The 21,217-nt window shown below is 45.4% G+C and overlaps 1 protein-coding gene across 6 annotated transcripts in view; it reads left to right on the forward strand.

The window, feature by feature from the left end:
* LOC119650953 (sodium/calcium exchanger 1-like) overlaps window positions 1–21,217 on the forward strand; it is a 540,060-nt gene that overhangs the window by 476,274 nt on the left and 42,569 nt on the right. For all 6 annotated transcript variants that reach the window (XM_038054189.1, XM_038054190.1, XM_038054192.1 and 3 more), the window contains exon 4: window positions 15,982–16,081. In XM_038054189.1, the coding sequence (XP_037910117.1) occupies window positions 15,982–16,081 (100 nt within the window). The remainder of the gene's footprint in view (window positions 1–15,981; window positions 16,082–21,217) is intronic.

Genomic DNA, 21,217 nt, shown 5'->3' on the forward strand with positions numbered 1-21,217 from the left:
CTTCAAAAGAGTTAGTCACTTCGCAAAAGCGCCTCCATGATGATCCTTTAGCCGATCTTATGCTCTTCTTTAGATCCTGCTGTGCCTCTTTATATCGATTCCAGCTAGTGGCTGAATCACACTTCAGAGCACGATTGAAGAGCATCCTTCTCGTTCTCCTCTGTTTTGCCAAATCCGAGTTCCACCATGGAGTTTTACCCTTCTTTGGCATATTGAGTGGGCAGCTTTCTTCGAAAGCTTCTCTAATACTAGTAGTGATCATCTGGGTTGTCCTCTCAATTCCAAGAATGGATTTAATGCGCTTCTATAATTCTATACATCACCCAATCTTTCTTCCGCGGATTCCGAAATGGAGTGTTTGGAGGTGGATCCATACCCATTACGGAATCAATTCGTCTGTGATCCGAGAGTGTGATATCGTTTGATACTCTCCACTCCCTGATCAGAGCCGCGATGTCAGGAGATGCTACCGTGATGTCGATGACCTCTCGCCTGACTGACTACGTTGAAGAAAGTGGGTTCATTACCCAAATTTAGGATCTGCAACTCGGTTCCTACTAGATACTCCAGTAGTCTCGATCCTCTTGCATTGATGTTCGAACTTCCCCAGCATATGTGATGAGCATTGACATCACATCCTGCTATTACCCCCTTGCCTCTACTTTTGGCATATCGAATAGCACTGATGAATGTTCCTCTGGGAACGTCTTCTGCGTCATGGGGAAAATATGCAGAGCACCATAGTATCTCTTTATCTCCTTGTTGACTTTTTATGATTTGCTTAGCCGATGTGGTGTCGCCATCACATAAGTTGTTAACCAAATTAGCCTGGAAGTCTTTTGAGACTACCATGCAGGAGCTACCATACAGCTTTTGAACCGACGACTGATAAGTGCAGTTGCCGCTTTACAATGCTATTAATTTATTTGGGAAATGTGGCACCTCATCTATGTTTCAGATGAAGATGCCGAAGGCTGCACGTCCCTTTCAATGGCTTTAGCAGCCGACACTTGTAAGGTGACGGTCACTAGCTCGTAGTAGTCGATTTAGCATCGTCCGAGGACTGCTACCGCTTTGGTTTCCCCCTAGTCGCAGGTGCCCCGAACGATTCTTTCCCCTCAACGTTTGCACAGCTCTTGGATTGTGCGTGGCTCGCAGGCGGTTTGTTGGAAGGCGGGTTGCCCGAAGGCGTTTTGCCCGGATGCGGTTTGCCCGAAGGCGGTTTGCTCGGAGGCGGTTTGCCCGAAGGCTGTTTGCTGTTCGTGAATAGGATCTTACCTATGGGCAAGACTTTAGCCTCAGCAGGTGGCGCCGTTTGGAGCCTGGGATCAGGAGTGCTGACAGAATGGTCCGATTTCGGCTCGTCCGTTAAGGGCTGGGTCCCAATTAGATTGGTTCGTACTTGAGTAAATAGAGAATCTGAGTCTAGACTCAGGTTCTCCATCGATGAGCTTAGGGTTGCCCCTTCACTAGAGATTGGAACGTCACGATCGAGGTTTAATTGTGTTTGCTTATTTTTTTCATAATTGGCTGCCTCAGTTTTATCGAGGAAAGTAGGTCGATCTCGGCCGACACAAGGCTAGTTGAAACTGGGGGTCGCCTGGTACCCATAGTTCACCGTTTACGGCCACATCTTAACCCCTGTGACCATTCAGCCCTCACCACGGTAATCACACCTTGGTTTGGGGCTATGATTAGCGCTTGGCGTCAGGTGTCACCTCCCGTTTCCTGGAGGATCACCCTTACTGAGCTCCCTCACCACGACAAGACTTTAACGTCGAAACTATACTATTCGTAAAGTTAATCATTCACGCAGAAATGCCTCTTAAAGATTAATACCGTAGGACTGGCTCTCAAAATTGGCATTTCGTTTGGTCGCCAAAGGCTTCTCCGATTCGACTCTATTTCTATATTATTTTTCCGGTTTTCGAAATATTATTAATTTTTCATCCCCTAAGATCCACGTAATACCAAGGACAGCAATATCTAGCAAAGTGACAAGTCCTTCAAAACCAACCCTTTTCATACATTTCCAACAAGACAATACAAAAGGAACCTCCCAAGGACAAAAGCAACCAAGCTATTATGCGGTTCCATATGGGGACCGCTTTTCCGAATCTAGTTCAATGGCAAATATACGTTCATGAATTCGCCATTGAAACTATTGCACACAAATCGAACTCTCAGCTCGTAGTATCCATTTGTTTGCAAAACTGCACAGTAAAAGCGGATAAAAAGTTGGATTGGTAAATCAAAACCGACGCCAATTAAAATACTACATCGTGTACACGAACAATGCAAACAGCAATTTCCATCCCCAGGGAATAGGAAACAAATTGGTGATTTGGTACTACGAGTCATCCGCTTTTCCGTAGGCTTGCAAACTTCGGACACGACTAGTTGAAACATTCAGATTTCTAGTTACATGGAAAATATGTGTGGACTATTTAATTTTTGAATGTCCAATCTGGTTTAATAGTGTAGATAGAAATCTGATGGAAGAATGTAATGGGGAAAATAATTGGTATAAGGCATTCGTGCCTACTCGTCCTGTTAGTTGGATTAGGAATAGATTTAACATTTAATGATCACTTGTGTTGGTTTATGCTTATGTTTACCAAGGCCTCATTAAAAAAATGTATTATTTGGAGTATCTCCCGATTCGAAGAGAGCTTTCAGTCTCGACAAGGAGATCCCTTTAGCCCCGCCTGGACGGCGAGCTTGAAGGAGTGCTCCGGCCGCTCCAAGACTATAAAGGGGCTCTCATATGATGGGTGCAGCAGTCTCCGCAAAGCGTCCACCCTAATGAGGACCTGCGAGCATATCTCGAGGTCCCTGGGGGTGTCGACGTCCCGCAGTGTGTGACGGGAAGGTTGAGTCGACCGCTGTCTCGAAACCGCATCCCTCAGCAGACGTTGCATGCTGGAGTCGCTTAACTCTGCTCTGATATCCAGCACACGGTCGGCTGGAAACCATAGATTCTCCCCGTATACCATCTCCGCGGGGCTGGCCGTGAACTCATCTCGATGGACTGTACGATGCCCGAGGAGGACAACAGGCAAGGACTGCGACCACGACGGATTGTCGCGAGCCATTAAGATGGGCTTTAACGTCCAGTGCCAACGTTCCAGCATGGCATTGGACTGCGAACGGTATGCAGTGGTATTTTACAATGACTAGCCGGCTCGTCGTCCTAATGCTCGGGTCCGCAAGACCGTGTACTATGTGGAATGCATCCTTGCGAAAATCGGCCGAAATAAATGATTTAGGTCCATTGTCTGGGATCCCGCGGAATAAGTAGGAGTTTGAGCCGAAGATTGGAAACTCCTTGAACTTCTATTTGGAGTTTGTCCTGAAGCTCTGAACTTCTGTGTCGTTTTTCCGTGCCTCGACAATTGCTGTATAATCGACCGCCGCGAGAACTGTAGCCTCAGAGATTTGTCATAAAGCGCCCGCAACAACGTTGTTTTTCGAGACTCGGGTCGGATGTCGGAAGTAAACTGGTTGATAAAGCTCCATTGCCGAAGTTGGCGAGGAGATGCTTTGTTGGGTTTTTGTTTAAACGGGAACCTGAACACAATGAATAATGCGCTCAAGGGATTTAATGGAGAAGTATGCGGCGAGTACCTCACAATCGTAAGCGCTGTAGTCAGGTTGACCTGGGTTGAGTTGTTTTGAAAGGAATCTCACAGTTGCCAAGTAAGATGTATAGCATCAACTAGCTGACGTCTGGACGGCCTCAGTAAAGGCGGGAGTCTCTCCTTTAGGACCCAGATAAGCAAAGCCTTGGCCACGAAACGATGATGGAAGTTTAACATGCCCAAGAACCTTCGGAGATCCTCCGCTGTGTTTGGCAGGGGAAGGTTTCTGATCGATTCAACTTTGTCTGGGTCTGGTTGAATTCCGTCAGGGGTGATCATGTGGGCGAGAAAATTCACCGGCTTTTGTAGGAATTAACGTTCTTCAACGTTTAGAACGAGTTCGGCCCAAAGAGATGTTGAAAAATGCCCTCGATATGGTCCAAATGCTCAGATTCGGAAGAAGAGGATACCAAAACATCATCAACATCATGTAGACGAAACAGAAGTTTATGTTTCGTAGGACAGAGTGGATGAATCTCTGAAATGTCTACGCAGCATTGCACAAGTTAAATGTCATCCTGGTGAACTCGAAGAGTTCGAAAGTTGTGCAAATAGCCGTTTTCGGTATGTCTTCGGGAACTCCAGGGATTTGGTGATACACCTTGATCAGATCCAAGATAGTGAAAACACGAGAGTTAGTCAATGGATGCGCAAAGTCATGGATGAGTGAAACAGGGTATCGGTCGGGAATTGTGTGAGCATTCAAATGCCTGCAATCTCCGCAAGGCCTCCATTCGCCTTTTGGCTATATGGAGTGGAGGTGACCAATAACTACTGGAAGGTCTACAAACACCCTGTTTCATGGGATCATCGAACTCTTTCTTTCCAATAGCTACCTAAGCACCTTCACAAAGATCAGGGAGCCGGTAAAATGTGGTGCTGCACATGGAGCTTAACCGGCTGGGAGAAACTACTTCCAGTATTGATGATGCAATATTTTTGGAGGAGTGCCCGAATGCGATGGTCGGCAATTTCCTCGAAAACAACGGGAAGAGTGTCGTCTATGCAGGTGGAAATTTTTCCAGGCGACTTCAAAGATGTTGCGGGGTCTATCAAGGTCGTGTTCTGCAGGTCCACTAACAGCCCATAGTCACACAGGAAGTCTGCGCCTAAAATTCGAGATTCACGCCCACCTTCCTGTAGCCGTAAGTATGGTAAGCGTAGAACAGCCAGTTGCAATTTTTATGGTATTAAGATGTTTGGGCGGGGTACGGGGAGAACCGACACCTCCGCACCCGTGTCGATCAGGAAGCGACGTCTGCTCAGAGGGTCGAAAATTATAAAGCGACGGGGTATTGCGCTTCCGGTAGTCGCCAAGGGACCCAGTGAGAGTAAGAGAGACTTGTTAGCACTGATGAAGGAAAAAGTGGTTACCAAAATATCGGTATTGGCAAGATTAATAAATATCACTAGCGAATAGAAAAAAAACAGGTCTTAATTATTTAAGTTAATTTAATCGCTAGAAACAGCGCGAAATTTCACTTAGAAAATTATTATTAAATACAAATTGGAATTTGTTCAAATGGAAATCGATTTTAGGGTTTAGCGGAAAGTTACCGCTCTAATTAAAGAATCTCGAGTTCTCTGCCCAGAAGGTCATGTTGTCAGTAAATAAGGTAAAATCACGAAGCTCCTCCCAGCTCTCACAAATTCTTGTAGGTGGCGTATGCCCCGCTTAGGTAAGGTACTAATAAAATAATCCAAAAGAAGCTCAATTTATGATCCCAACTAGATTTGCCTAATACATGGAAAGCTGAGCTGGCGGAAACTTCAAGGAATGTTGGTAGTTCCTCAATTACAACCTCTACATCGGGAAAGATGAACAATCTTGTAAACCCAAAGTTTTAAAGCCGAGCAATGGACAGCTGAAACGGCAGGACAAAAAGACGATCCGTTCGGAAATAATTATTATTTTCAAGAGAGGGTATGTTCTAAGCTGATGTCCTTCAGAAATTGAAAGCGGATCTAAAATTGACAGACTTCAGCTAGTGTGAGCTGCATCAGATGAATGCAGAAAAGGGATCTGATATTGGAACTAAATAAATCCAACAGGAAGTTAGCGGATAGTTTTCGTGGCCAAGTAAAAAAGGTACTAAATAAGCAAGTGGAGGTTAACGCCTAAATGAGATTATATCATGGGGGAATATCATTTGTGACACTATGAGAGTGCAATAAAAAAAATGACGAATGCACACGAGGTACACAAGTGCAGGTGAAATCAACAATTAAACTAATTATCGCGGGCAAGGCAAGAATAGGTTAGGACGTGTGCTGGCTTATGGAGTAAGTATCTCTTGAAAGATGCTTCAGACATCTCGATATTAGTCATTTTTAAGCAGCATGCACTTGCCTACACGATAGATAGAAAAGGTGCAAGAAGCGTTAAGAAAAAGCTATCTAATCAAAAATTGAACTGAAGATCCACAATACACGTTGTGCAGAGCGAAAGAGCACATTTTAGGTGTCCGACATATAGAAGGGAATCGTGAGCCTAAAAAAGGCTGAAACAAATCAGCCTCATTTTTTTTAAACCTGTTCTCACAAACCACTGCGATTGTGCCGCTGAACGATTCTGATAAAAACGCGACAACATGGGCAAGCCATGCACAAAGCAATGCCAATCCTGAAACCTAGCCCAGTTAGGGCCAAAATCAACGGCGTCCACATCTACAACTGTCACGATCCTACTATAGCAACAATAGGGCAATATGTGGAGTTATTAGGGAGATTAATGTTGGACGCTAGGAACCACAGCCTTAAAATTATTGCCGGCGGGGAAGCCGACTAACAAACGGAAAAACGTTTACGGAGCTGAACACTGTACTGGTCAAAGTCGAATACATCCTTTCTGGACAACGAAAACGGAGGAGGAGTCAAAGACGCAACAAAAAACTAAGGTAACTAGCTGGTCCACGGCAGCTTTTGACGAGGAAATATTCCTAAAAACCCCCGAAAGAAGCGTTTCCCGCTCAGTAGAAGTAAAGTAGCTATGCTACCGAAGCCTCAAAAACCACCTGGCATACCCTATTCACATCGCCCTGTCTGTCTTTTATATACTATCTGGAAGACGACGAGCTAGTACTGTGGTCAATATGGTAGCAATGATCATGGATCAGGCTCGGGAAGCGTCGGCTGCTAGTAAGTGCTGTGCGATGATAACGCTGATGATTGTTTAAGGCCATTTTGTCGGAATGTAGAGGCATTGCGGAACATGAGTTGCAGAAAGTATTTGCTTCGCTTCGGGGTAGACTACGCCACACCCATGGCACCGGACCACACTATGTTTCCTTGTCCGAATAATGTCCTCATCTTAGCTATCGGACCCTATAATCCCCAGCAGACAATACTGAGTTCAAAAGTTAATTGAAGCGCGTCAAACGCAACAATAATCATGATACAAAAAAGACCCAGGACCGGGACACCTAACCATGCAAATGCAGACTAGTGCCCTCCCCGTGAAGAATACTTCACGACGATCGCTCAGGGACATGGACGTAGAAGTGGGAGTAGTTTTCATCATCAACGGCACAAAAACCGGTATCCGGTCTGTGCCTACCTTCGTAAGGAACTCCAAAAATTCCAGTTTTGCGCCAAGATCCCCAAATTCGATATCGCTGAAAGCTGCCTGGCATCCTAATCTACGCCTTCGTTCCATCTGAGGCACGTTTTTTCTACCATAGATATTGTCTTTTTTCTACCATAGATATTGTCCTGCTAGACTTTCCGGGCTGGATCATCCTCATCCATACGGTTTAAATGACCCGCCCACAGCAACCTGTTGAGCCGAATTTTATCCACAACCAAGAGTTCACAGTTCTTTTTACTAAGAAGCTTTAACCCTATGGTGAGATGTTGCGAGCAGAACAGGTTTTGGAAGCTGAAATAGACTCTGTTGGCTGCCAATAACCGTGCGCGGATTTTATATTCGTAGCTGATATCGGTTGAGATTTTCAATTCTAGATAGGAAAAATTGTCAACGGTCTCAAAGTTGTCGTTTCCTGTTTTTATTTATTATGCGATTTTATGTTGTTACCTTTTTGGTTTTTGGTGCTGATGTTGCAACCGTATACTTCGTTTTGCCTTCACTAGGATCATGCGCCGCTTGCTCGATGCACATCTCGGGTTGTTCTTTTGATAATGCCAATATCATCATCATAGGGCAGTTGTTGGGTGAACTTAAAGAGGATCACATTTTCCAAGGACGTATCTCGCCTCGCACAATGGTCAGAGTCATCCTAGTCAGTCTTATCAGTTTCGTTGGAATACCGAATTATCCCATGGCCGTGTACAGTTTTACTTTGGCTATAGTACCAAAACAAAACTTCAGGTGTCCTTATACCGTGGGTCCAACTGGAACCTGAAAGAAAACAACCATCAGGATATGGCGCGTAAATAACGAAAATAAACGAGCGCGCTAAATTTGGAACTGTAAAAGTCGTAGTTCCACTATCAACATGATTAAGGATTCCTCCCTACCTTGGTATCCTTAACTCAGTTTACTTCGTACTTCGTACACTCAATTTCTCAATTGTTTTCGGTATGAAAAGGAAACAAGACGCGCGGGCATGAATAATGACCGCGCTGAGGATCACAAAAATGGCTTGGCTGACACTTTTGCGAGCGCAGAACGCATAGCCGCCGCAGGCAAATAACCTAAATGCCTCCTCGAGCTCCTTTCACAGCTACAAACTTGCACGCAATATCTTATTGTTTCCAGCCCAAATTGGTTTTGTGATTTAGGTTCTATCACTAAGCCCGAGGTGATCGAACGTGGACCAGATTAGGCAGATGCGCGACTTTGAAGACTTCACTTGGTAATCCGCCCACAATCGGCATCTTTCGAGGGCACGGTAACCAACACCCGGCATGTTCTGTCCTGCGTAGCTCAGTGTTCACAATAGTGAACTTGGGCTGACCGCCAAAACTCAAAGCCGGGATTGCCTGCTGGAGCCATTTTAAGGCAACCTCGTCAGTGCACTCTAAGTGGAGAAGCCCACCGCAAAAATCTTGATTGTTACATCTTGGCTTCTCTCCAGGTTCCAGCATTTTTTTTCCACAGGGATTCCCGAAGGATGGCAAATCGTCCCTTTGACATTTGCCATCCTCTGGGGGAAACTCCCACGACAGCAGTCAGAACTAAAGCTGTAGCATGCGTATACGTCCTCTTCCTTCTCGCCTTCGTGTCCTTATTCCTGCGGAAGGGACCAGCTTCATTGAGATCTCTCTCGCTGATTTTATCAGCTCCGTATCCATGTCGTTGGATACTAGGCAATCGTCTTCTGATAGTGGGGGTATATCCTGCAGTCTATTAATGATTTCTTGAGGATTTATAACCTCATGCTTTCCATTCCATTCCTCGTATCTGATTTCCTCTCTCAGATCACTCGCCATATATGAACTCTTCCCCATCCATTGCAGTCAGTGACGTTCTTTCGACTTTAAACCCGAGTGCTTCAGCATCATATAAAGCACTTTCTTGAAAAATAACGTCATCACATAGAGGAACTTAAATTCAATATACTGCCTTTGTCATTCATATAGTAGTATATTTGTCAGAATATTAGGCTATAAAATGATAGATGACAGATTATAATATAATAAAATCATGAGTGATTCGTTTTCCTTAAATCTACTGGCTGTAACCATATTCCGATTTTCTCACGGGGATCATATTTTCAATCTATAATCCATCTTGATCCCAAAAAAATTCATTTTCCTACTTAACTCAGTCACCCGAACGGATTTCGAGTCAGCATCCATAACTAAAAGGTTCACATCAAGTCCTGAATAGGGAACGCCTTTAGTATCAAATTGTATTCTGGAAGGTTACAGAGTCTCTACTGAGTAATATACCCTCTTCCACACCTTCTGCGGGCACTCAAGGTAACCCCATAACCATACCATCCTTGTGTTCGTTGATGTCATTTGCAACCAACAACATTTCAGCTTCTTTTCCTACAATAAGAGCAAATTCGCAAACATTAGCTGCATCCAGATCGGAACTCCTAATGTACACAGGAAGCGTAAGAAAAAAAGATTTAGGGAAAATTAGCGAATCGAAACTACCATGAAATACAGAGGACTCCTCAGCAACTATTAATTTTCCCTACTACCTAACGAACTGCCACAACCAATTTATAAAACACGACATTTGCACAACAGCTCCTGCTTTCCTGCTGAAATAGTACTCGGAGGAAAGCTTTCCTTAACCAGCATGGATACAGAAAACGGATGGAAACAATAGGAACAGGTTGAATTAAATAAGATTTTCGCATGTACGCTTTCTGGGCGTGTTGAGAACTGAAAGAAAAATTAATTAGATGGAGAACCGAGCAGAAAAAGCTGCTTACCGTAGTGGTTATCCTTCCAGGAGGTTTGGGTATGATATCGGGTTTGAATGTGTTGTATGCAACCATTCTGGAAAGCGTCTTAACATTTCTCAATTTCCAAAGTGTGGCAAGTACATTACGGACAACGCAAAGCTGGTTATTGCGACCTGTTTTGGGACTGAATCTGATCAATATTTATTACTAATTCCTTTCAAAGAAGGATAATGGAGTGGAAATACTGTAGAGACTTGTCTGCCACATAGATTAGGGCTAATAAAAGGTTTTAGGGATTATTATTCCCATCAGAGCTGTGTCGGCCTAGATGAAAATTCGGATATCACTTAATGAAATTGACTCTATCTATCATCATAGTCAAACGGCTAAAAAATTCATCATCATCATCAACGGCGCAACAACCGGTCTGCGGTCTAGGCCTGCCTTAATAAGGAACTCCAGACATCCCGGTTTTGCGCCGAGGTCCACCAATTCGATGTCCCTAAAAGCTGTCTGGCGTCCTGACCTACGCCATCGCTCCATCTCAGACAGCCTCTGCCTCGTCTTCTTGTCCTACCATAGATATTGCCCTTATAGACTTTTCGGACTGGATCATCCTCATCCATACGGATTAAGTGACCCGCCTACCGTAACCTACTGAGCCGGATTTTATCCACAACCCGGTCATGGTATCGCCCATAGATTTCGTCGTTATGTAGACTACGGAATGAAAGTCCTGGGGGTTTAACGTGAGTACCTGCCGTGAAGGCATAATCCCACGGTCCTCTTGGGACACGGATTGATTTTGGGACCACAATCAGAGCCCCGCCATGCCTGGTTGATACTATGTGCGGGCTCAGCATTCATACCAGTGGATGCGAGGCCTATCTAACATCTCTGCCGCAACTAAGGGGTACGGCACCCGAGTTGTACAGCGCAATTCCACGCTTGAGCTCCGAGGAGCTCTGCCCGCGATGTAGGCATAACCACAACCACCATGAAACTCCCACTAGGGGGCCAACCGCAAATAACCGGGCCGAGAACACATCCTCCAGGAATTCTCCTGGAGCATATGCTCTCAGAGGGCCGTCCCGGTTCCCATGGTACCAGATAACCTCCGGTGAGGCTTGGTGGCCGAAGCCACTTCAGATAAGTCCCTTGCAGACTCGGGTCTGATCGGCCTTCTCGAGTACGTGGGGACGGAAGTAGACGGAAGTAGACTACGGAATCGTCCATCCTCATGTAGGGGGCCAAAAATTTTTCGCAGGATGCTTCTCTCGAACGCGACTAAGGTAGATAGGTAGATATTAGTGACCGCTCCGAGGAGCCCAATTAGCGTTTGGTGCGCCGTTTTGATTCCACAAACTCTTAACACCGTGACTGTTGTTATGGGAGCAGGAAGGCAGAGTCCAGCCGGGTCGGATCTTCAGAGCCAACCCGTAGCATTCACGAAGAAAAGCGGTCCTCTATGGGCCAGTGCCCCGTGCAGACCGCCGTAATCTTGAATGCATTTGCACGCGTCTGGCACAGGAGCTCTCGTGATCGGGCTATGTTATAAGCGGGCCAAATTCTCCTTGACTTGGCACTGCTTGTAAGCCTTCGCCGTCTCAGGCCGGCGGCTGCTAGGTAGTGCAAGTAGACTCCGCCCCCGATAGCCGCCAGCGGAACACTGAGCTAGAGCGTGCTGCCCAGACGGTTGAGCGCGTCTCTGCACTGCCCTAGCAGCCGGGAAGATGGCGTCGTTGAGTACAAGGCCTTGATGGCCGCTTGGCCGCCGGTCAAAATGTTACGCTTGGGGCTCAAATCACGCTCCAGCCATCCACAGACTCCCAATATCGCCAGTACTTCCGCCTGGAATACACTGGCGAAACCTGGTAGACCATACGACTTGCATATACCATGTGTATTCGAGAAACCCCCCCCCCCCCCCCCGCCGACTCCATAGGCCATCTTTGATCCGTCCGTAAAGAATACTGTGTCATAGTCTTGCAACACGCCGCCGGTCTTGGAAGGTCCACAGCGAAGTTTCTCGTGAAGTTCAGCTTGCGTGTGACATAGTCCGCGGAGGATGCCTAGATTTCTCGGGGTATTTCATTTTGTATGTTGCTGTGGCCGTAGGACTTCGCTGTCCAGCATCCGGACTCACGTAGTCTGATGGCACTGCCTGCTGCAACATATTTAATGAGACCAAAAGTTCGCGATTTTTCTTGCTAAGAACCCAAGTTTCCGAGAAATACATAAGGACTAGCAAGATCATTGTATTGTACAGTAAGAGATTGGACCTTATGGTGAGGCGTTTCGAGCGAAACAGGTTTTGGAAGCTGAAATAGGATCTGTTGGCTGACAACAACCGTGCGCGGATTTCATCGTCGTAGCTGTTATCGGTTGTGATTTTCGACCCTAGATAGGAGAAATTATCAACGGTCTCAAAGTTGTAGTCTCCTATCTTTATTCTTCCTGTTCGACCAGTGCGGTTTGGTTTGGTTTTTAGTGCTAACGTTGGCACCACATACTTTGTCCTGCTTTCATTGATGTGCAGTCCAAGATCTCGGACCGCCTGTTCGATCTGGATGAAGGCAGTTTGTACGTCTCGGATCGTTCTTCCCATGATGTCGATATCGTCAGCATAGGCCAGTAGTTGGGTGGACCTAAAGAGGATCGTACCTCTTGCGTTTACCTCAGCATCACGGATCACTTTCTCAAGGGCCAGGTTAAAGAGGACGCATGGTAGGGCATCCCCTGTCGTAGACCGTTGTTGATGTCGAATGGTCTTGAGAGTGATCCTGCTGCTTTTATCTGGGCTCGCACATTGGTCAGGGTCAGCCTAGTCACTCTTATCAATTTCGTCGGGATACCGAATTCTCTCATGGCCGTGTACCGTTCTACACTGGCTGTGGTATCATAGGCGGCTTTAAAGTTGATGAAGATATGTTGCAACTGATGTCCATATTCCAGTTACAGTTTTTCCATCGCTTGACGCACAGAGAAAATCTGATCTGTTCCTGATTTGCCTGGAGTGAAGCGTCTTTGGTATGGGCCAATGATGTTGTGGGCGTATGAGGCTATCCGGCCTAGCAAGATAGAGGAGAATACCTTATAGATGGTACTCAGCAACGTGATACCTCTATAATTGCTGCACTGTGTGATATCTCCCTTTTTATGTATGAGACAGATAATGCCACGTTGCCAATCGTCAGGCATTGATTCGCTGTCCCATACCTTGACCACAAGTTGATGAACCACTTGGTGTAACTGGTCACCTCCATATTTAACCAATTCGGTGGTGGCAGTATTTGTCCGTTGTCTTCAGTTGGCGGGACCCCCAACTCGCCGATGTTCTGGTTGTTCAGTAGTTCATCAAAGTACTCAACCCATCGGTCCAATACGCCCATTCTATGCTGACTTGTTGGTAAAACTTCCACGCCTGATACGGTTGCTCCCTGTGCTTTTCGAGTTCACAGACCTGTTGGTTCTCCCAGGCTTCCTGTTTCCATCTGTGAAGTCGTGAATAGTCTTCAGGCGATTGTGAAAATCATTTGTTGATGCTTCATCTCCAGGATCTCTGTTGATTGCGGTTATTGCGGCATCCATTTCCCTCTTATAAGTGTTGCGGAGGGCTGTGTTGTGGATGGCTTCAGTGTTAACTCTCACTTGATTGTCATAGGGGATTCTGGGTGGTGTTGTTATTCGAGCTCGGAGCACCATGCCAACGAGATAGTCATCCGAGTCTATATATCAAGGCTGAGAGGTGGCGGCGTTCGATCAACACGTGGTCAATTTGGTTGAAAGTAGTCCCGTCTGGGGAGGCCCACGTTTTTTTGTGGACCGCTTTCTGCACAAACCAGATACTTTCAACAACCATTTCGTGCAATACTGCTAACTAAATAATCCGCAGTCTGTTATCATTGGTATCCCTATGTACGCTATGGGAACCAATAAATCGCCTGATTACGAGCTCCGTCCCTACTTGACTGTAAAAAATCTCCAAGGATAATTTTGATATCATACTTGGGGCAGGCTTCGAGGGTCCGCTCAACTGCCTCGAAGAAGGTATCTTTCTTCGACTCCGCGATCTCCTTTGTAGGGGCGTGAACGGTAATGAGGCTTATATTTCTAAACTTGCCTTGCAAGCGCAGAGGTCATAGCCGTTCGCTAATGTTTTCAAAGCCGATAACAGCAGGTTTCATTTTTTGACTGACTAAGAAACCTACCCCGAGCACATGGTTTACTGGATGGCCACTATAATATTTGGTGTAGCAACTCTTCTCCAGGAAACCGGTCCCTGTTCAACGCATCTGTTGTAACGCTGTTACATCAACCCTATATTGCGACAGGGTATCGGCTAGCTGCTCAGCAGCTTCATCTCTGTACATACGTTCCATGAGAAAACGCGCAAATCGTTATTCCTTTTTCGTTGCCGGGTTCGTCGTTGTGTAATCCATCCAATCCGAGGCGCCTGTCGTGGCTTCGTAAAAAGTTGTTTTCCGTGTAAGGTTGTCAGCCCTACCCAACTCCCAACCTGGAGGACCAATTGGTACAATTTGTCCCGTTTTTAGGCACGGGAGACTGGACTTCATCCTCCTCAGTCTGCAGCTTTTCGTTAAGAAAGAGCTCCCAGCGGTCACCACGTGGAGATGGAGATAAGGTTTGGTAGTAGAGCTGTTGGTTTTGCTTCAGCAGGTGTTTCCCAGGTTTTATGCTCCATCGTGGGTACCAATCCACGTTTCGCCCTGGGACCTATACTACCCTTTGACCACCGGAGAACCGATCAGAAAAAGCTGCTTACCGTAGTGGTTATCCTTCAGAGAGGTTTGTATATGATATCGGGTTTGAATGTGTTGTTTGCAACCATTCTGGAAAGCGTCTTAACATTTCTCAATTTCCAAAGTGTGGCAAGTACATTACGGACAACACAAAGCCGGTTATTGCGTCCTGTTTTGGGACTGAATCTGATCAATATTTATTACTAATTCCTTTCAAAGAAGGATAATGGAGTGGAAATACTGTAGAGACTTGTCTGCTACATAGATTAGGGATTTATTCCCATCAGAGCTATGTCGGTCTAGATGAAAATTCCGATATCACTTAATGAAATTGACTCTATCTATCACTACAAGTCAAACGGCTAAAAAATGACCGAATAAAAGTATCTGTCTTGTCGGTCACAAGCACTCAAATACCTTACCCCATGCAGGGAGCGCTGATTTGAAACCAAGTGTGAGGGACGAAAACCCATTATGAATCCCTTGAGGCATACCACTGTCAGTCTACATACCGAAAAACGTTACACTGCACTTTTCCATATTCTTCCATCTCCTAATTGCAATCTGACTAATGACACATCACATATATCAAATAAAGGGAACTCCATCTAAAAAGCGCCTATTAACAGCCTTGCTGGCTATACGAAAGTGGGTAGTAATCTCCTTCCATTTGCAAAATGCTGCATCATGCTATCGTTATCGACTCCAGCAATGTCGACATATTACCAGCACACATAAAAGATATCAATCCTATTAAATACAGTTTAATAGTATCTGCTATTAATTTCTGATGGAAAACCTTTGCCAGAATTCATGGCTTAGCCATCACTTTGCTATAAGTGATATGTATGTATTTGCTGGTGCGCACTTTCTGGCTTTTTCAGATATTCAGGATCAGATTCAGATAGAGATTTTGGCAATGGAATAAGAACGTCTATATGCACTCCGGGCAAAATGAATTAGACGACAGCCTCTAAGGGCTGCCTACACCAACATCTATCAGATTCACGTGTAAAAAGTCAAAAGGATTAAGGACAAAGAAAAAGAAAAGGTTCTTTTTATGCTAAGCCTATTATCACTACCCTCGGTACTATTCCATAAGTCAAGCACTAGCAATATATTCTTTGACCATTTTCCCTTACAAACAATTCGATTTCATACTAGCCCACTACTTTCTTCAAAGCTCATCTGCGATCATATATAGTATCTACACATACCCTACTTATCTTTTGTATCTTTCTTATATCTTTTCAGAACACGGTTGATAAATTGGTACAAAGAGCTAATGCTTCCTTACTTATTGGAACGTCTTCCTGGAAAGAACAATTTACAGAGGCCTTGACCGTTAGTCCTGGTGAGTATCATGTTTACATACACTTTCTATACGCTATCTAAAATATATAAATCTAAATCTTTGTTGAGGGAATACTCCTCAAAGTTCACTTTGATTTTAATCACTTGATAAACTTTAGCAATTTATGTGGTAAACGAATATATAAGTTTGGGATCTGTGGACAGCAGAAGTTCGGTATGAGAAAGGATTTTTAGAAAGAAAAGGAGTATCTTGACTTATTGTTATTTCAGTTCAGGACTGCAGTTTTTGCTGAAATTGTTTTCCTAATATTTATGTAATGAGCGCACAACTGATGATGCGTTTGATCGTTAAAGAATATCAACGACTGTATCACAGTAAACAGGGTGGAACATCATTGATGGAAGCACCTTAATAGCTGTTCTCCGCAATAATTTAATTCCTGTTAAATCAGGGGCAACGACGTGCTAGAACAAGTAGTTTTGATCTGAATCTAACGTGGGTTTGATAACGAAATTGAACTGAGCATTGGTTGGTACTACAAAAGTCCTGAAAATGTTAGGGCTTTGACTTTACGCATTCGTGCTTCTTGTCCTTTGGACGTTTCTCCGCCGTCCTTGCTTCAGCGGCTCATTCTGTATTTTTACATTTGCGTAGAAAATTGTAAGCCAGTTCTTTTTCGACCTCTGGGTCACCGTAATTATACTCTCTGGGCTCACGCTCTTACTCAGCGCTTTGTTCAGGTTTCTTACTTCCATCGCGAATGTTGGGCAGAGAAACATCACATAATCTGCGTCCTCCAGTATGCCCCTACATTGAGAACAATCCTGTCGCCTCTCATATGACCAACCACCGTGTCCTGTGAGGAACTGGAAAATGTGGTAGCTGGCCTAGGTTGGAATCATACTCTAATGTTGATTATGAACCTATGCGTCCACCGACCCTTCGAAAACTCATCCCATCTGTGTCGCCAGAGATCATACGAATCACTATGATTCGGAGGTTCTTCTTGGTGAGTTTTAAGCAATCCTTTGTGCACTTAGGTTCGTATTCTCCAATAAGCGCTCTGAACTGCTCATTCCTGGTAGACCCGCCCAGTATAGTTCCCTCAACCGTTCCTCTTCACTTTTCAATGTCATAGCCATGAACCCGTTTCTGATTCCACAGAAGGGTTCTGGCCCGTGTAGTGGTTTCCCTATTCCTATCGTGACTGGTTCGTCCGCTGCCGCATTGCCTTCCAACCCAACATGGTCTGATCCCAGAATATCCTTATTGAGCGAGCCGAGCGTATTCAGTCTCTCAAGGCATTCCTATAACAGTTTAGAGTTCATCTTGCCTGACCTTGCCTTGCCTTGATCGTCGCTTGGCTGTTAATCCGAATAGCAATGTTCTGCCCCCTGTAATTCCTTTGGAGATTAAGGGAGGCACATCTGTCTATGGTGTATATTTCTACCTGGAATATGCTTGTGTACCTGCCCATTGGTGCAAAGTACATTTTTTTGGGCCAATGAACCCGACAACCGCTTCTTCTGCTGTGAAGGATCCGTCAGTGTACCAAGTAATCAGTTTCTGGTTTAAACCGTATATCAGAGCCAGTTTGCCTTGTTACTCCAATATGTTTCAAATCTCTTATCGAAGTGAAACTTCGTTGTCATGTTATCCCTTGAAATCAGTAATTCGGGGCACCGCCTAGAAAAAAATATCAATCTTCCTTCGATTCAAGAAGCTCGCCGCCTCACTGATATTGAAGATTGCCCTCCTTGTCTGCACCTGCATGTACAGATAGAGAGGGGTTAATTGCAGAAGGACCTCCAGGGATACCGTTGGGCATGTCCTCATTGCCCTACTGATACACACGCAAGTCAATCTTTGGTGTTTGTATAACTCCCTGGGTTGTGTGCTGAGGTCAGTTCTTTCTGCCCAGAATACCTCCCCAGTGTAGGTTACACCCCAAACAACCCCACTTTTCCCTGCTATGCACCTACAAGTCATCAAAACCCTCGTAGCCACTTTTTCCTGCCTCCATGCCCTTGTTATATATCCCAAGGTTATGCTGCCCCTTGCCAGCCTTAGAAGAGACTCTAAGATGGTTTCTAGGCCTCTCTGGATTAGGACGATGCTGTCCACTGCAGGTGATTTAAATTGTTTGACAGTTCCCACTGCCCACCTTACTGTAGCTTCTGAGCGTATCTTTTATGTTAATTTCCAGTTCTCCTTTATTCCCCTTTTATTCGTTGTTGAGATGTCAGGCAGACTATTGTCGCCTTCCGTCGTGGGTAGGACCCCGGGAAATGCGTTCTGAGAAGCGGGTATACTCTGTCCTCCTCATTCTCGGTAAATGACCCATCCTCCTTCTTCAGGCAGACAAAAGATATTGCCCCATCAACTTTGTGAAGCCTGGTTGCTTCTGTGATTTATTCGATCCCTTCACAGAATTTCCTGCATCTGTTCCGTTTTGCTTCCCTGATCGCGTTGCTATCAGAAAGTGCATTTTTGGGCCTCGGCTAGTTCCCGGTTTGTTTTGTGTGGTTGAAGAGTTTTCGTACCTCTGTTCTCATTCTGGCTAGGTTCGTATTCCACCAAGGTACATCCCTTGATGACTTAACTGTGTAAGCCGGACAGCTGGCCTCATATGCGACAATGACGACTGTGTTGAAGTTTTCCACCACTCCTAGGATTTCTTATTACTATTTTTATTTCGGAGTTGCCTTCACAGTCGAATCTGACATAGAGGACTCATCCGAGACCTTCCAATTCCCGACCAGCCCGTTCATTAGAGTATTTCCTAAAGTTATGTCTAGTACCTCCTGTCTAGTGTTGGTTACAAATGTTCCCTACGTTATATATTTGTAACTTATCATCTCTTCGATTGATGTTACTGCTTCCCCAGACTTCATGATGGGCGTTAGCATCGCAGCCGAGAAGAAGTTTTAGCGCCCTCTGCTCAGAGTACTTCACCAATTTAGCGGCTTGTTCCGGTGGAACCCGAATATCGTTTTAAGTTTAAGAGTGAAGCAAGCTCTTGATGTTTGGCAAGAGGGGACCCAAATCACCTGCATGCTTCCTCCTTGCAGACCGCGAATCGGCACTATTCCAATGTTCTCCTTGAAACTTTCCCTTGTAATTACCGCGAATGCAGCTTTTGCATGGTGGAGATTTATCTGAGCTACCTCAGTGTTGGCCATTGGCTCCATTATTGTTTGCAGCTCTCCTCTACTGTCGATGTATCACCTTTCTCCTCCGTCATGACGCTTTCCTGAACGTCGTTGCCCACCCCAAACACTAAAAGTCCTAGGTCTAGGTCGTCCAGCTCCTTCTTTTCACTGGGCAGCAAGTCTACTTCCCTAGCTGGTCCAGTCGTTTGATTGCCTCCAGGGGTCGGTCATCTACCCCAATTGCGAAGAGTCTACCCCTGCCCTATGGAAACTCCGACGTTTTATTGCCCCCCGAGGTCCGGCCATCTACCCCAATTGTGAGGAGTCTAGTCCTGCGCTCCACCTTGCTTCTGAAGACCCTCCATAATCGTGTGTAGAGCGATTAGGAGGTCCATTAGATCTTCCGTCTCTATTATTGCAGCTTTCGGGAGAAAAACTGTCACCATCTGTGTTCCTGGTATACCATCCCTAGCGCATATTGACAATTCTGCTCCTTCCCAACTTGGCAATTTACGAACTGTGGTCATAACCAGTGTCTTCCATCGCGCAATCCGCCAGTATATGACGTGATCAAAAGCGAATCCCGTTGAATACAAGTTTCGCTTGACGACAAGATCTTCGATAGTTTCCTGTTTAGTTGTACTTTTTCTATTTCCTTTATTTTTGCAACATTACTCATTTGACTCCCACGAGTATGGGGGTTAGGTGGTCTCCTGTGCCATAGCCCCCCGTAGCATGGTAAGGTCAAACTTACTCACTGAGACGACTAGGAATCATGAATACAATCAGTTACCCTCGACTGCAAACTATCCAACGGGCATGGTTCGCACCACACCCTGGATTGGGGGAGATGTGAAGAGAGCTTTGTCATTGTGATTATTAAATGAGCCGCCAAAAGTTATAGGTATACCTAACGTTGAAGTTGCGATTTCCCAGAGTTCGGGCAGGACAGGTGAAACGTAGCGGCCTTTTCCACCCTAGAAGCACAGGAAGCCGATTAGGACACGAAGAACGCCATCAGTGATGATCACAGGTAATCTAACGACCGCTAACAGGCAGTTTGAAACAAGTGAATCCATTGGGATGATATTTGTTCTTAGCCCTTGGGTTGTTAGTTCGGTGGTTACATAAAAGAGGCTTTAGTTGGTATCGTTGATCCGTGGCTACAAAATGGAGAGCCTCGAGGCTTGGATCAGCATAAACTCGACTGAATGTCTGATTGCCGCTGCCACGTTGTCAATGTCAAAATCAAAGGCTCCTCTAAGTGCGAGGGTTGGTTTCCTCTCATCTTTAATGATCTATAAGTGGCCTTCCAATTTGGAAGTCTTAAGAAAGTGAAGGAGACAGGCTTGAAATCGCAGCATCCTAATAACTAAACCGAACGCCCTGGCGGTCAACCAGTACAAAAAGACTGACAGAAGAAAGCAAATCATTACCATCTTAGTCGTCCGGCGGTCTACCCCTTACACAGCTTTGGGCCGGTGTTCGTTATCTTAGAGGAGATGATATCGATTGCTTGACAGTGCCTCGGTATCCCGATTGCCTGAAGCTTTTTTTTTTATATTTATAAATCGACTTACCTTTGGCCAACAGTAACCTGTCGTGGAGTCCATGGATAAATTTAATCGTAGGATCTATGATGGGTCCCCTGCAGGGGAGCTCTAGTCGTCATCAATGATGATAGGTGGACAACTTTCGGTGTTAATGCTTCCGGCTGTTACGACCGTGGTTTCCACATGAGGGTCGTTAGTAATATTATTCCGTATCTCCTGTCCATGGACAACAACTATGCTTGCTGCTGCGCACCCTTCTTACGAAGGGGCTCAACGTTTCTCGTGTAAAGATGAACGCCACATTCGCGGCTCAGATCTTCAGAGCCAGCCCGTAGCATTCACGAACGAAACCAGCTCTCCCACCCTGCAGCTGTAAGTCTCTCTGAGGTCCCCAAAGATTGGCTTACACGGTGTCCATAGCCAGACTCTAACTAGAATTGCACAATCACAAAGGAAGTACCTGAGGGTTT

Source organism: Hermetia illucens, chromosome 3 (genome assembly GCF_905115235.1).
Source record: "Hermetia illucens chromosome 3, iHerIll2.2.curated.20191125, whole genome shotgun sequence".
NCBI classification, from domain to species: domain Eukaryota; kingdom Metazoa; phylum Arthropoda; class Insecta; order Diptera; family Stratiomyidae; genus Hermetia; species Hermetia illucens.